A 14750-nucleotide genomic window follows, 5' to 3' on the forward strand; every position below is an offset into this window, starting at 1 on the left:
TAGTCTACAGGCACACGAGATTTTTCTGGCACTACAAACCTATAAAAACATTTGGAAACGGGTCAAACTTTACCCGAGGACAACAGGAAGGTTAAGGAAACAAAAGATGGAGTGCATGGGTAAACGCCACAGTGCTCTGACTGATATCAAGGCTACCTGTGAGCTTAAACGCATCCTGCTGCTTTTCACACCTTTCTTTCTCTTTTTCTCTCTGAAGCTCGTACTCAGCCCACTGTAGAGACAGGCAAAGGTAACCCGAGTTTACCACTGGAAGCACCTGCATGTTATTCACACCACCGAAAAACAGCAAAGCATAGTCTTTAGTGAAATTACCCATGCATGGTACTTATAATAGCATGAATAAATAGTGTGACAGACTTCCATGGCATCTGTAAGCAAACCATGCTTGTGTCCGGTTCTGAGATATCGTAGGTTAAAATCATAGACTGTATATATAAAATAAATACCCATTTTTTTTAAAGCTAGTTTTAGTTATGCTTGCCTCTTCAATCGAACATGATTTCATCGGAAGCCTCACGCATGACGCTTGTGAATGCCTCAACACAGCACTAACACATTATGTACCTGTTAATGCTTTTACATAAAACACAAGCATTTGATTAAGAGTATATGCATGCTGGAGTTTGTAACACCTCTCGAAATCTCAATTGTTAGGAGGTTTTGCACCTGGTTTTAACTCGGCATGTCAGTAGCAACTTCCCCCTGAAATCAGTGCCTCTACAGTTCACTCTATGCTGTTTCCTGTGTTCTGTATGCGTGTTGTCTCACTCTTTTCAATGTTCTTTCAGGCCCTACAGAGCCCCCTCACCCAACCTCCCCCATCACTCAGTCTCCGCCTCCCCTGTTTCACAAGGGTATAAAAGCATATATATCTAAGCACTCCCTGTATCCCCTTCTACCTCCCTGAATACCTTCACGTTATTCTGCGAAAAAATGGTCGATCTCAGCAAAAAAAAGTCTTTAAAATGTTAGTTTGATTAAGAAAAGGAAGTGGATCAAAGTGATTTCTGTTGGATCTTTCTCTGACTGGTTCTTGTTTGACTTTGGAGATGGCCATTTTGTGCAGCTATAACACTGAACTGTTTCGATGTTTTGAAAGGAGGTCAAACTGCAATCTGTTATTTTATCAATTAACTTTGGGCTATATGTGAAAACCCTATGAGATCTGACCAAAGTGAGCGACAATTTCACTTTCCTTTGATCCGATCTCAAGAAATGTTTCACATGTGTCACTAATCCTAGTCCACAGTGTTGTCGTGTATTGTATATTGCAATTTTTGTTCTACCATATGACTGTAAATTGAGTCTCTGGTCAGTCATACAGTTTCAAAAACCCTAAACCTAAGAGTATAGATGGAGTTTCTTTTTATTTCTTGATTTGAATTATACTTCTGGTAGGCCTCAGGTTACAGTCGCAGCTTCATGCTAAATACTGGCATGTTGGATCTATGTTTTTGTTTCAATGTTATTTCTACTTGCTCCTTTCCTCAATAGCAGTTTAATTTCATAGTAAAGGTTTTGTAAAATTGGTACATTTATCATTTAAATTACAACTCTCTCTCTCTCTCTCTCTTGTGTGCTCAGCGCCGCCTGTCGGCCCTGCGTTCGGCAATGTTAACACGTCTATGTCGGAGGAAGGTGCGGTGATCAGTTGGGATTACTTTGGACACCATAAGAATGTTTATGTGGAATATATTGTGGAAAACAGTAAGGCTTTCGCTTTGTATCTCAAAACAATGCGTTAAACGGCTGTATTATAACATAATCAGTCGTTTAAATGCCACCATTAAAATAACTCTTCTTCTTCCTCCTTGAATCCGATTGCTCTCCATCCGCTTCACCGACCTCAGGTAAAGACGACTGGAAAAGGGAGTTGGTAAACGGCTCCCACTGGCATATGATAAAGGGGTTAAAGCCGGGGACGTCCTATAAGGTGCGAGTGGTCGCTAGAGACCCCTCCGACCCGACGGTCCACAGCACAGACGAGGTGCTGGTGGCGGTGCCAGGTGAGGCGGCATGCCTCCGATCCACCATCGTTGTGTTTTAATTAAAATTAAAATGTTTCCATCCATCTTTCCCTTCTCAGTATCTGACATTCCACTCCATCCGTTACTTTGTTAGTGTACAAGCACGTCCGAAGTCGTACTGATCCATTAAAATCACCACTAAACACCAATTATTTAACTTTTTTGTCGTTATTAAAAGCCTAATCATTGCATATCAACCCATTTGGATTTCATTTTGATTTCTTTCTTTACTGCTGGTTCCACCATTCTTAGCAGCCATGATTACAATTTGGACTGACAGCCCTGCTTCCTGTTTGTCTCCATCCCCCCCCCCCCCGTGTGTGTGTGTGTGTGTGTGTGTGTGTGTGTGTGTGTGTGTGTGTGTGTGTGTGTGTGTGTGTGTGTGTGTGTGTGTGTGTGTGTGTGTGTGTGTGTGTGTGTGTGTGTGTGTGTGTGTGTGTGTGTGTGTGTGTGTGTGTGTGTGTGTGTGTGTGTGTGTGTGTGTGTGTGTGTGTGTGTGTGTGTGTGTGTGTGTGTGTGTGTGTGTGTGTGTGTGTGTGTGCGCGTGTGTGTGTGTGTAGCTGTGCCCAGTCGGCAGGTAGACATTGCCACCCAGGGCTGGTTCATTGGCCTGATGTGTGCCATCGCCCTCCTCATCTTGGTCCTGCTCATCGTGTGCTTCATCAAGAGGAACAAGGGTGGCAAATATCCAGGTAATGCTCACATTATAACGTCAAGCGTATTGATATTCATGATGCAAATTAGTGCCAGTTGTTGGTTTAAAAAAATCCCTATCTCTTACAATTACCTATATAAGAAATGGATGTATGCACTTTTGAGATGAAGTCATCAAACGTGTGTGTAATCTGCAGTGAAAGAGAAAGAAGACGCTCACCAAGACCCAGAGATCCAGCCTATGAAGGAGGATGATGGGACATTCGGAGAGTACAGGTGAGGAGTGGAAAGAAAACACTCACATACAGCAAAGATGTTCATTCATTGAGAGCTGACTGTTTGCGTGAAGAACATTTCCCCAGCTACGAGGACACTGTTCCTACCAGACTCCATTAATAAACACTCCATAGAGCAGGACATCTCTGAGCACTATTGTGTTCTTTTTTGACCAAAAGAATGTCTGGAAATCATCAACAAAGGCTTTGTGCAATGGAAAATATGTCCAATAATTCAACTGCTTAATACAAATCCCATTATTATGACGCAGTTTCAGGTTTTTCATCACTTGTTCAAGTTTTTCTAGGGATTCTATGAGTTTTACGACACAACCCTTGAGCTTTTGACAATTTTGACTTTATTACAACCTCAACTGCTTAAAGTGTATAATGAACTGTGTAGCCAAAACACAACACGCTCAGACCATGAGACTGAGCCTGAGAATCAGCAGAATGTGTCCTCTTTAACTTGTCGTGGTGTCATTGTGCTTTAAATGTTCCCATACACAAGCTTATGTCTTGTCTGTTCATAAAACAGACGCTCATTGTGGCTTATGAATTGCTTTTCATGTGTCCTTCCATTCTTATCTCTGTTTTGTGGCCGGGTTTAGGTCTATGGAGAGGTAAGGCGAGATGTGGTAAAACAAGCATGCATAAAACCTCAAGCAATGTGACTAAAAGCAACCGATCAGTTTTACTATGTCATCATACTTACTTATAGTCAACATCATAACCACAGTTATAACATTAACACTCAACATGAACAAATACTGCTTCTACTTCCCTAGTTCCTTCCATTTAATACATGTAATACAAATGCATTGAGCTTTAACATGAAGTTGATCTGTATCATAGATTTGAGATTGTAGAGCTTGCCTAGTATTAACTAAAAAGGGATGTTTTTAGATCAAATGAAACCAGGTTTTATCTTTTGGGGGAGGACTGAAAAATAAGTGCATTTTGGATGATTGCATGTCAACTGAAAGCATATTGGTTGATTTGAAGGTAAAGTATTGCAAGAGACTGAACGGCACGCTTTTGGAAAATCCTCTCTAGCAGTGGTCACCAACTCTAACCCAGACTGAAAGCAGCACTAACACAATAGTGTGTAGATAATACCAGAGACGTAGCTGAGCTGCTCCACTGTACAAGCTCCATGCAGAGTGATGTTCCAGGACATTGTTACTGTACAATATAGTAAGCCTTTAGTTAGAGTTTATTCAACTTAAAGGGATCATATTCCACCTTTTATATTGAATCAGTAGTGATATTAATCGTAGTCAATCAAAGCTATGAATTCCTTATTTTCATTGATGTTGCACATTTGTAGCAAACACAGTAAATGGGATATTCGTGCAGTGGAGAAGCCAGATTACTCTTTGTGGCATCAGGGTTTCTGACCACTGCAGAAAGATCAACAATCTTCCACAAATGATCTTCTCAATAACATTCCTTCCATCTCTTTCGCAGCGACACGGAGGACCACAAGCCGCTGAAGGGCAGCCGGACGCCGTCCAACGGGACGGTGCGCCGCGACGAGAGCGACGACAGCCTGGTGGACTACGGGGAGGGCGGGGACGGACAGTTCAACGAGGACGGATCCTTCATCGGCCAGTACAGCGGCAAGAAAGAGAAAGACACACACGAAGGGAACGAGAGTTCGGAGGCCCCGTCGCCCGTCAACGCCATGAACTCCTTCGTCTAACCGAGGGCCCCCCGAGGCTGAGATACACCTCGTCACCTTGGCAAATGTGACCATCCCTGTGGTGACAGTTGCTAAGGTGACAGTCCACGGTGGCGGGCACTCCGGTGGCTTCCTGTCACCAACACTGCTGGCACGCCCTCATCATCACCACCCCCCCTACCCCCCCCCCCCCCTCCACCAGCCCCTGTCTGTCACACTGTGACCTCCTCCGATCTACACACACTGAACAAGGCAAACACATCCCCCATGATAAGCGTCAAAAGAAGGTGTGAAGCGAGGGATGTGAGGACTCAGAGAGGAGGGAAGGAGAGGAGGAAGCAATATAGAAAAGCAGAAGGAATGTACCAGAGACTCGGCAGAAGTGTGTGTGTGTGTGTTAGTGCCATTTCCTTTGCAAACACGATGTATCCAAATATATATTTTATCAAAGTACACTACATGACCCGCAGGCAGGCAACGAATCAAAACATCTGCATGGAGTAAATCATGATTCTATTAAGCATCCCCCCCCCCCCTCCCTTACCGTATATGGTGCACGCCTACTAGCGACTGGGTATTATTGTTTAGTTTCTTCAGTCAAAGTGTTAAATGGCGTTTAATATAAAGAGAAAAAATGGCGGCGTTGTCTGACAGCGCTGCGGAACAGTGTGACACTAAGTAGCTAGTCTTTTCGAGACGGATGAACTGTTTGTAAATATGTAATAGAATAAGAAGAAAACTATATTTCAAAGTCAGGGTTGTCCATTTGTATTCATTGGAAACCTGGCTCCAACACTTCGGTCACCAGCCAGACAACTAGAACTCCCACACTTATTCCCGCTTTCAGCCTCATGATTTTCAAAGTTCGCTTGCTTTTGTTTCCTCTTCCAATCTGTCTCTTTGCACCTATGCTATACTGAGCACTCGTTGAACACAAGCCGAGCTGTGATTGGCCCAGTTTCACGTCAAGTGCTTCCACCCCTCTAATCGTGGCACTGTCAGAGATACCCCAACACTTTCCCCGATAGCATTTCCACTTCTGTAATGGCAGAGAAAAGGACGCAGTTACATATGATAAATGCACCTGAACAGGGTCGAGTGGTACGCACTTCGGGATGTTTAGATTTTGAGAACCTCTCAGCACGGTTTCTAGTGCCTTCGTAGATCCATAGAGTTACATCACTCTCCATACACCGCACCGACCTGGGATCAGTAGTGTTCTGAGGAGTCCATGAATACTTTGCATACACAATACTACCCCACTTGAAAGGCAACTTTGAAATAAAATGCTTATTACATCCACTATTTTGAGCTGTGGTCAACGAGTAAAGAAGTCGATGTGGGCTGCAACCTACGGTGGCCTACCAGTGCCAACGCGCTACAACGACCAAAAACACTTGCATTAGGAGAAATGTGCTACGGCTTCAAAAACAATGCACATATTAAAACCCAAATATGCCAAAACACATGTAAATGAAGAAACGTCTTCTACAACTTGACAACGTTTAACAGCATTGAGAACACGTTCACCATCTTGATGAAACATGTGCAGCGTTTATTAAAAGCGCTGCCGGCTTCTAAAAAATGCTTCAAGATGCTCTCGACTGTTACTATCGCAAAGTTAGTCTGTTTCATAATTGTAAGTGTTTTGTCAGTATATTTGAAATGACTACATTAGCTACGTTAGCTATCTAGCTTACAGTAAATCGGCAATAATATTGGAAAGGAATCATGAGATCGAATTGTTAAAATAAGCCGATACAATTTATGTTCCAGGTACGTATCCAACATCTGTGACAGTTTTTGAAACTTCAGTGCGTTTCTCCTAATGGAAGTGTTTTGGGTGTCGGCCACCGTAGAAACTATTTAAAAAGGGCGTAGTGGAGAATATCATTAAATAGATTTGACCACATAATTCAAATTCGATATTGTGACGATATCATGGGGTTGACTATTGCTGCTTTTACAAAATATTGACCCAATTGGATTCTACTTTTCTGTAATGCAGCCTTTGAAACACTTCTGATACCAACACCATATTATCTCTTACATCTCAATATAATATTTTAAAAGTGACCGTCGTACACTGGCATTAGTTGCAAGGAATCATTTTCAGCTACAGATTATTATGATCTTGTTAACAATCCTTATCGTACCGCCAAATCACACCATGCAGCTTAGAATTTAAGAAAATGTCAGAAATAATCAAATGAAGCAGAGTCAGATCATGGACACCTCATGAGAAGACGTCATGTATCCAACATCCTCTTCATGTCGCTCCAACAGCACTGAACTACTGCCAACACACTCACCAGGTAACTGCCAAAAAGGAAGCAGACTTCTCTTAAGAGCGGGGCGAACTGTCACTGGTAGCACTTAGAAAACGCAGGGGTGGGGGAAATGATGCTGAATGTGGCAACAAGTGTATGTGTTTATATGAATGAAAATATTGCTTGTTTCACTGCAACACACTGGTGACTTTGGTTCATGCATTTAACCTTATATCTGTGTATGTCGTCACGTTCTGAGCGCAGCACTCGGTGAGTTTTTCTATTCCTGTAAATTAATGTGTGAATGCTTGAGTGCACGAATGTGTGTGTGTGTGTGTGTGTGTGTGTGTGTGTGCGTGTGTGTGTGTGTGTGTGTGTGCGTGTGTGTGTGCAGCACATGCATGCTACTGTGTTAGGCGTGCGTGATGTATAATATCGCTTTTCCATGGATGATGGTCTATTATTCTGATGTCTACTCTCAACAGGAAATCCAAGAGTTTTTTTTTTTTTTTTTCCAGATTTTCACTTCTTAGGTTAATCATAACTTGCATCAAGTTTTTACGATGTGTCAGCTTTCCTCGTGTAGATATTTTTGTTGTATCTTGTAAATAACGGTTTGACTTGAGAGTGGACTAGTTGAGGTCAAAAGTGAGAGCTTGACCTCAATCTGCCCTGTTGCATTATGGGTTAGGAGGGCGTTGTGTGAGACGAGACTATTTACAGTTTTCACCCTTTCTTTTGCTGTGAAATTTCTTTTAGTTTCTTCACTTTTATTTGAACTTGTCAGGTGAATTTGCAAATGTTTAGCCTATCAGGTATCAAAAGGAGATTATTTAACTTGTGACTGAGCTCTTGTGGCACCTGTATTGTTTCTGTCTCAGACAGTTCATGCACCTTTTCTGTATTTTTTATAAAAAGGCGCTCGCTTAAACAGGATGGGACATTTCGAAACACATCTGAGCATCTAGTTTACGATGTTGGAAAACTATCATTCCAAATCACACAACATCCTTTTTAAGAGTGTGCATTTAAAAAAACAAAAAACAAAACTGTGATATGAGGGAGGACGTGTATGCGGACCGGCACATTGGAGTGTGAATCCCCATGGAAACAATGTTCTAGTGACTGGTGGACATACAGTAGGATATACAGTATATGATATGATATGACATTCTGGTTAATGTTGAAGCTACATGAGAAGCATGAAAGGCTGTCGAAATGGTTTACTCAACAGTATAATATTGCAACATATTTTGTATTTTAAATGAACTCTAAAAAAAAAATGAAATAAATGTTGGTTTCAGGATTTCAAATCTGCTTTTCTCTTAGGGTCATGCATGCAGCACAACATGTAACAGTGTGTGTGTAGCACCTCCTGGTGCACAAAAGTGAGAATGATGCTTGAGTGATTTTATCTGGAGAAAAAAAAAACAGAGATAAACCAGCGAAAATGAATCCCTGGATTAATCTAGATCTGGCGTGTGGGGGCACGTCTTCCATTGTCAAACAGAATATAGCTTTACACCATTACAGTGTGGTTTACTTCCAAAAGTACGACCAATAACAATTGCAAACACGTCTGTTATTTGCAACATACTTATATAGTTTTTCAAGCAAATAATTATTCATCCATGATCTTAATACATTGGAAATAAGACAGTTAAGGATTGTAAATCAAAGCGAATGATTCAAATAATTATTAAATTGCATTATTAACAAAAGTGTGAATTTGATTATTCTTCCTCTTCTTCTTCTTCCTTCTTCTTCCTCTTCTTTTTCTTCACAATGTGGCTGCTATGGGGAAAAGGAAGTCACTGATATTACTGGTGTTGAGTGTGTCATAAATAATAAATTGGTCTGGAGTTCATTTATGATGCACAGCACGCGGTGGGGAGTGAAATATGGTTTCCATGAAGCATCCTTTTCTCTGGTATTTTCATCCTTTAAAAAAACAGTAGTCAATTTACAGGTACTCAAATTAAGTGGTTAGATACTTACTTAACCAAAAGAAGAAGAAATAGGCTAATAGTCATAATACAAAAATAACATGCTGTTACTGTGACTTAAATGTGATTGGCCAGTTTTTAGGAGGAATATGTTACATTTGGTATTTGCATGCAACAAAATAGTGATAATATATTCAAATCTACTTTTATATTTTTCCGAAGCATACTCTTATGCCTTATTTAGTTATGTTGAGTGTGCAAAGACTAGCACTTCCTGTTGTGGTATTAAAGCAATCCAATAATATTCTATGATGTGCACATTGAAGCTAAATGGTTTTCCATGAGAGGATTTATTGCATGCCTGGGATGCGCAGCAGCATGATGCCCGCATCCCTCACATCCTCCCTCCTCTCCGCAGTGGACCAATCACAGCCTCGCTCTCGCTGCCACACAGAGCTGTCACTCAGCAGCTTTCCTCCAATAGAAAAGTTCGATCTGAACGGGACAGCTCCGGCGGGTGGGCTGCGGTTCGGGATCCAGGTGTGCCGTAAAACCGAGAACTGAGATTTCCCATTCTGCCTCAAAGGTAAGGAAACACATGCGAGAGTGCGTGCATGACCTAAAACTGGCTCTCGTGTCCGGGCCGAGTGGGGATAAAGTAGGATGTGAGGGGGGACATGGACCGGCTCAGGAGTACCGCAATGCAGAGCAGAGCATCACCGGTGCCGCTCACTCGCCATTAGGCTGAAGTGATTTAAGCAGCTGCGCAGATACTTGTACAGGCCGAATGACTGCGCTGTTTGATCAGAGGTTGCTTTCGCTTCCCAAATGTATGTTTATTTATGAGGCAAGGTGAAAGTGTCTACACTCTGCATGCGTCAAGGGCGCAGAGAGATGCTGGATAATGCATGTGTTTTTGGTAAAGGGCAAACTGTCCTTCAAGGACGAGGGAGCAACTCCCTTAAAAATCTGTTGAAATATTGTTTCCTGTACTGTGTTTGCATAAAAGCTGCAGCTATTGAGTTATAAAAGATAATTAAGGCAGATATTATTGAAACTGCAAATGATGATGTAGATGCATAAGATGTTTTATGACTATATAATGTGTCTTCCCCCTGTCCTCTGGATCATAACAGAAACAATGCAACATGTATAGGAGTCCAAAAATAGTATAGCCACCCCCCTCCTTTTTTTAAACGTCAAAAAGATTAATCAAACTGTCATGGCTGCATCAGAGGAAATGTCTCCCATCACATCTTCAGCAGTGCTTCTATAATGACATATTTAAGCTTTTCACCACTTCAATACAACTAGCCCCAAACCTAGAAAACTCAGATTAAAAATGCCTGGGGTATGCTTTTGTTGATTCCAAACATGACTTTGAATGTGATTTTGAGTGCGGCCATCAAACCCTCATAACATTGTTGTTCAGGCGGTCACTGAGACACTGCTTAATACATGAGCTGACCTACATTTGTCCAGTCTGTCCGTCTGTCCAAAGAGGATCTGTGATGGGATTATCTCCGGGGAAACGCATGAAAACACACTCTGATCAATTGATTAGAGTTAGTGGTGGAACAGATTGCTGTGGCGTTAATCTAAGAAGCAAAAACTGTATATAAAAGTGTAATTTGCACGATTGATATTTAAAATATATTTGATCTGCAATACTGTATCATATTATTGTCGAGTCATCACTTTAGGAGTCAGTGCTGCAGTGTGTGTGGATGTGTGTACATTTGGTACTCTGGTTGAGGCAGACATGGCAGCTGAGGCTCATGGGAAGTCTGTCTGTGCCTTCTCATTCTGTTTCTCACATCCTAAATGACTCAGCAACTGTGAGGGTGTCTACCAAAGCTAACTAATGTGGGATACACAGGCTACTGTAGATGCTAACAATGGTTAGCGCAACAACTTCCTTTTTCTTGAACTTGATGCTAACATTTAGCTCAAGGAGCCATGGTTAGCTGGAATTCATTCATTCATAAAGTATAATTGAACTGTTTCTGTATGTACAACTGATTGTACTGTAGGAATACATGAAATTATTACAGTAGCTGTTTTTTTGTTTTATGTATGTTTGACTGTGTGTGTGCGGACCCCAGAAAGAATAGCCAATGCTAATGCCAGTGCCAATGGGGATCCTAATAAAGAAAGAAAGAAACACAGCTTTTCACCAGTATGTTTTGTTTCTTTAATATAATAATAATAATGGCCCAAAGTGAAGCTGTTTTTCTCTCTTCAGTGTCTATGATCAACCTTAACCTCTGACTTTGTTGGAAGATTAGTTTCAGATGAAGGCTGAGCTTTAAGCTGACTGTTAAGCGCAACGGTTTAGTCCCAAGTTCAATTAATCAGAATTCTATCAAAGTCAAAACTTACTATTTTGTGAGGCACTTTGTGATGAAATGTACTTAAATAGAGGCAAAATGCTATTGTAAAATGACACCAAACATACATGTAGCTTGTGTATCAAAGGGAACATTGTTATTGTAAAATACACCAAATGATCTTTTTTGGATCCCTTAAACAGCTGATGTTAGTTTATTCAATATAGTTGACGTAATTCAACACATTTGACTGGATTTGAATAATAGTTTTAACAGCAGTTGAATCAGGAAGTGGAGGGAAATTAATTGATTTGTGCTATACTTCAAAAATGACATACGATATAATATGTAGGATTGGGGAAGGGGTTATTTTTTAAAGCTCCGAGTCCAGGTGAAGTTGTTGTCAAATGTGACTCGAGTCCATACCTCTGCCCTTCCTGCTGGATCTGTGCATGCCTAATTTAGACTGCACAGTATTTGATTGGTCCCCTCCCAGCTGGGCGTTCCAGCCACGTCCATCTGGGAAGAGACGACCGAGGGGTAGACCTAGGACCTGGTGGAGGGATTATATCTCTTATATCTATGGCCTGGGAGCGCCTTGGGATCGCCCAGTCAGAGCTGGTTGATGTGGCCAGGGAAAAGAAAGTTTGGGGCTCTCTGCTTGAACTGCTGCCTCCGCGACCCGACCACGGATAAGCGGGAGAAGATGGATGGATGGATGGATGGATAGATGGATTTAATTTGATGGCACTACGTTTTCCCCCCACATGTTAAGCTCCTACACATGTGGATCATCCTGCTTTCTACCTCCATATTCCTCCCCCTACCGCCTATGTCTCTAAATATCTCTCCCATGTGCCGCTGTCTGACAGAGTCACTGAAACACTCCAGTGGCTCTCAGCAGCGCTGCTATTCCATCCTGCAGAAGTGATGTGTAAGCATGTGTGACGCAGTAGCAGGAGCTGTCTACGTACTGCAGTGTTCCCCTGCGTGTTGCTCACACACACACACACACACACACACACACACACACACACACACACACACACACACACACACACACACACACACACACACACACACACACACAGGCCCTTGTGTCTCTGCATGTGCTTGTGCAGTATTCTGCTGAGTCACTCACATGGCATTTTTTATATGCAGCAGGGAAGATTCCATCTGCAGTGTTTCTGGTGTGGAAAATCCTGCACAGTCATCAGTGTGGTGTTATATCTCAGAGTGTTTTCATGATAGATTGTTTCTGACAGCTTAAAATATGTCTCCTCAGGCCTCTCCAGTTCATGCCCTGTCCATCTTCTTCTTCTTTGCGTCCCTCTGCTCATCCTCCTAAATCACGCTGCTGCATTAAGTCTGGTTGTTGACCGTCATGGCTGCCGCTGCTGCTGTTCTACTCCTGGCTCTCTCCTCATCAGTCTCCCTCACAGGTAGGAAAATAAACCCCCCCTTAAGAATCAGAATCAGAATACCTTTATCCGTGCCACAGAGCAAGTGTTGGTTTGCTGACGTGACTTCCTTATCTCTTGCTTTGCAGTGGCGGTACTTTTTAACGAGCCTAGAATTTACGGAGGTGAGTTTCTCGGAGTAATTGCACATACGTTTCAGGGTGACTTTTAAATCAGAGTGTCAGCTCATTTGTTATGTACACTTTGTTAGATGATGCTACTGGATACGGCCCCATCTTTGAGGAGGAGCCGGTGGATGTGGTGTACTCTGAGGACTCTCCTGACGGCAGGATCTCCATGAACTGCAGGGCCCGAGCAAACCCCCCTGCTTCATACAGGTTAAACACAATGAAGAATATTTACTGAACATACAGGATTAACAGTGTTTATACCACAAGTACTGGGTATGACACATGTGGGTCAATGTCTTTTGGACAATTATCTTGGATCACCCAAAATACATTCAATCAAGTAGAATTTCTATGTATTTTAAGAACTTCCGTTTTGTCCAACGTTATACTTATACACTACAATATTTCATATGGAAATTCTATCTGTTGTCATGGCCACCATATATGAAGTCAGCCATCGCACATTTAAAATTTAAAAGTTATCTGATCATAAAAATAAAAATAAAGATTTCTCATAAAATACCGTGACAACATTTAAAAGCTTCCAACGATATGTAACACTTGTTCATTTTGCATAAAGAATACTTGTACCTAGAACTTTAATAAAATATGGAGTTTTTTTTTTTTTAGATATTATGCCTAACAGATCAGATGACTGAGTCCTTTTGGTTCATATTATTCTTATTGTAAGAATATTATTGCTTAAAGTTTTCCCTTATTATTATTAACAATTTATTTCGAATTATTTTTGTTTTGTGTGCTTAATTTTGTTTCTTACCTGAGGTCGAGGCAGGGTGGATGGGGGTGGGGTGTTTAAAATAGAAAACTGAAAGTGAGCATTATGTTTCTGTCCTTTTCTTAATCTGTAATTGTATATTTAAAAAAAAGTACTTTTACCTTTGATTCTTGAAGCTAAATGCTGTGCACTTTCACTTAGGCAACTTTTTTGAGACTTTGACATCTAGCAAATTGTTTTTACATCGTAGTATTGCAATTTTACTTAAGTATCTCAACCTTTCTCCCCGCCTGCTGCTAGGTGGCGCCGTGATAGCTGGGAGATCAAGCTGATGGAGCAGCCGGACGAGCACTACAGCCTGGTGGGGGGAACCTGGTGGTCACCAACCCCAAACAGAGCAAACACGCCGGGACGTACATCTGCGTCGCCAGGAACATCTACGGCACCGTCATCAGCAAGGAGGCCAGGGTCAAGTTTGGATGTGAGCATGTTAAACATTGTTTGTTATAAAGGTCCAAGTCCTATCTCTAATATAAAAACAAAACATAAGCTAAAGTGATTTCCGAATATTTCTGGGCCATTTAGAGAACATTAATGATTGTCATATTAAGATTGAGACTAAGATTTAATTTATTGTCATTATGTAGTACAGGTACGGTGTAATAAAACGGTTTCTCAGCATTTGACCCATCCTAGTGTTAGGAGCAGTGGGCTGCCATTATGTACGGCGCCCTGGGACTTTGTCCAGGATAATTTGATTTGATTTCGAACGTGTAAAGCAATAATTAAAACAAATTAAATGAAACAAGAGAATTATGATACTGTACAAACTTAAGCAGAATCAAATTGATAAACAAACATATTATTGACTTACAAATGCTATATAAACAAATGATCTACCTAATTACACATCCGAAAAGGGGTGGGAAGAAGTTTACACTGATTTAATCCCAACCACAAAATGTACATCTAAATGTTTGTCTACATTGAAGAAGATTGAAGATTCAACTTATTGTCGTTACGTAGTAACTAAATGGTTTCTCTGCATTTGACCCATCCTAGTGTTAGGAGCAGTGGGCTGCCATTATGTACGGCGCCCGGGGAGCAGTGTAGGGAACGGTGCCTTGCTCAGGGACACCTCTGTAGCGCTTGGTCTTTCCGGGACTTGAACTGGTGACCTTCCAGTTGCCAAGCCAAGTCCCTATGGACTTCGCCA

The 14750-nt window shown here is 41.6% G+C and overlaps 2 protein-coding genes across 7 annotated transcripts in view; both read left to right on the plus strand.

The window, feature by feature from the left end:
- Positions 1–8402, plus strand: part of nrcama (neuronal cell adhesion molecule a) — a 66447-nt gene extending 58045 nt beyond the window's left edge. For 3 of the 6 annotated variants that reach the window (XM_079654009.1, XM_079654008.1, XM_079654007.1), the window contains 7 exons: positions 218–250; positions 810–875; positions 1606–1728; positions 1872–2027; positions 2609–2740; positions 2900–2978; positions 4448–8402. In XM_079654009.1, coding sequence (XP_079510135.1) covers positions 218–250; positions 810–875; positions 1606–1728; positions 1872–2027; positions 2609–2740; positions 2900–2978; positions 4448–4682 — 824 coding nt within the window. In that variant the 3' untranslated portion in view covers positions 4683–8402. Of the gene's footprint in view, positions 1–217; positions 251–809; positions 876–1605; positions 1729–1871; positions 2028–2608; positions 2741–2899; positions 2979–3588 lie in introns of all 6 variants that reach the window. The other 3 variants (XM_079654011.1, XM_079654010.1, XM_079654012.1) reach the window with 3 other exon arrangements.
- Positions 8403–9360: 958 nt separating this feature from the next.
- Positions 9361–14750, plus strand: part of LOC307022795 (contactin-1-like) — a 10864-nt gene continuing 5474 nt past the window's right edge. Inside the window, 7 exon segments of the mRNA XM_079655687.1 lie at positions 9361–9463; positions 12493–12649; positions 12757–12792; positions 12879–13005; positions 13835–13893; positions 13896–14023; positions 14182–14186. Of these exon segments, the coding sequence (XP_079511813.1) occupies positions 12592–12649; positions 12757–12792; positions 12879–13005; positions 13835–13893; positions 13896–14023; positions 14182–14186 (413 nt within the window). The 5' untranslated portion in view covers positions 9361–9463; positions 12493–12591.

The sequence above is a fragment of the Notothenia rossii genome (assembly GCF_949606895.1).
Source record: "Notothenia rossii genome assembly, chromosome: 10".
Taxonomy (NCBI): domain Eukaryota; kingdom Metazoa; phylum Chordata; class Actinopteri; order Perciformes; family Nototheniidae; genus Notothenia; species Notothenia rossii.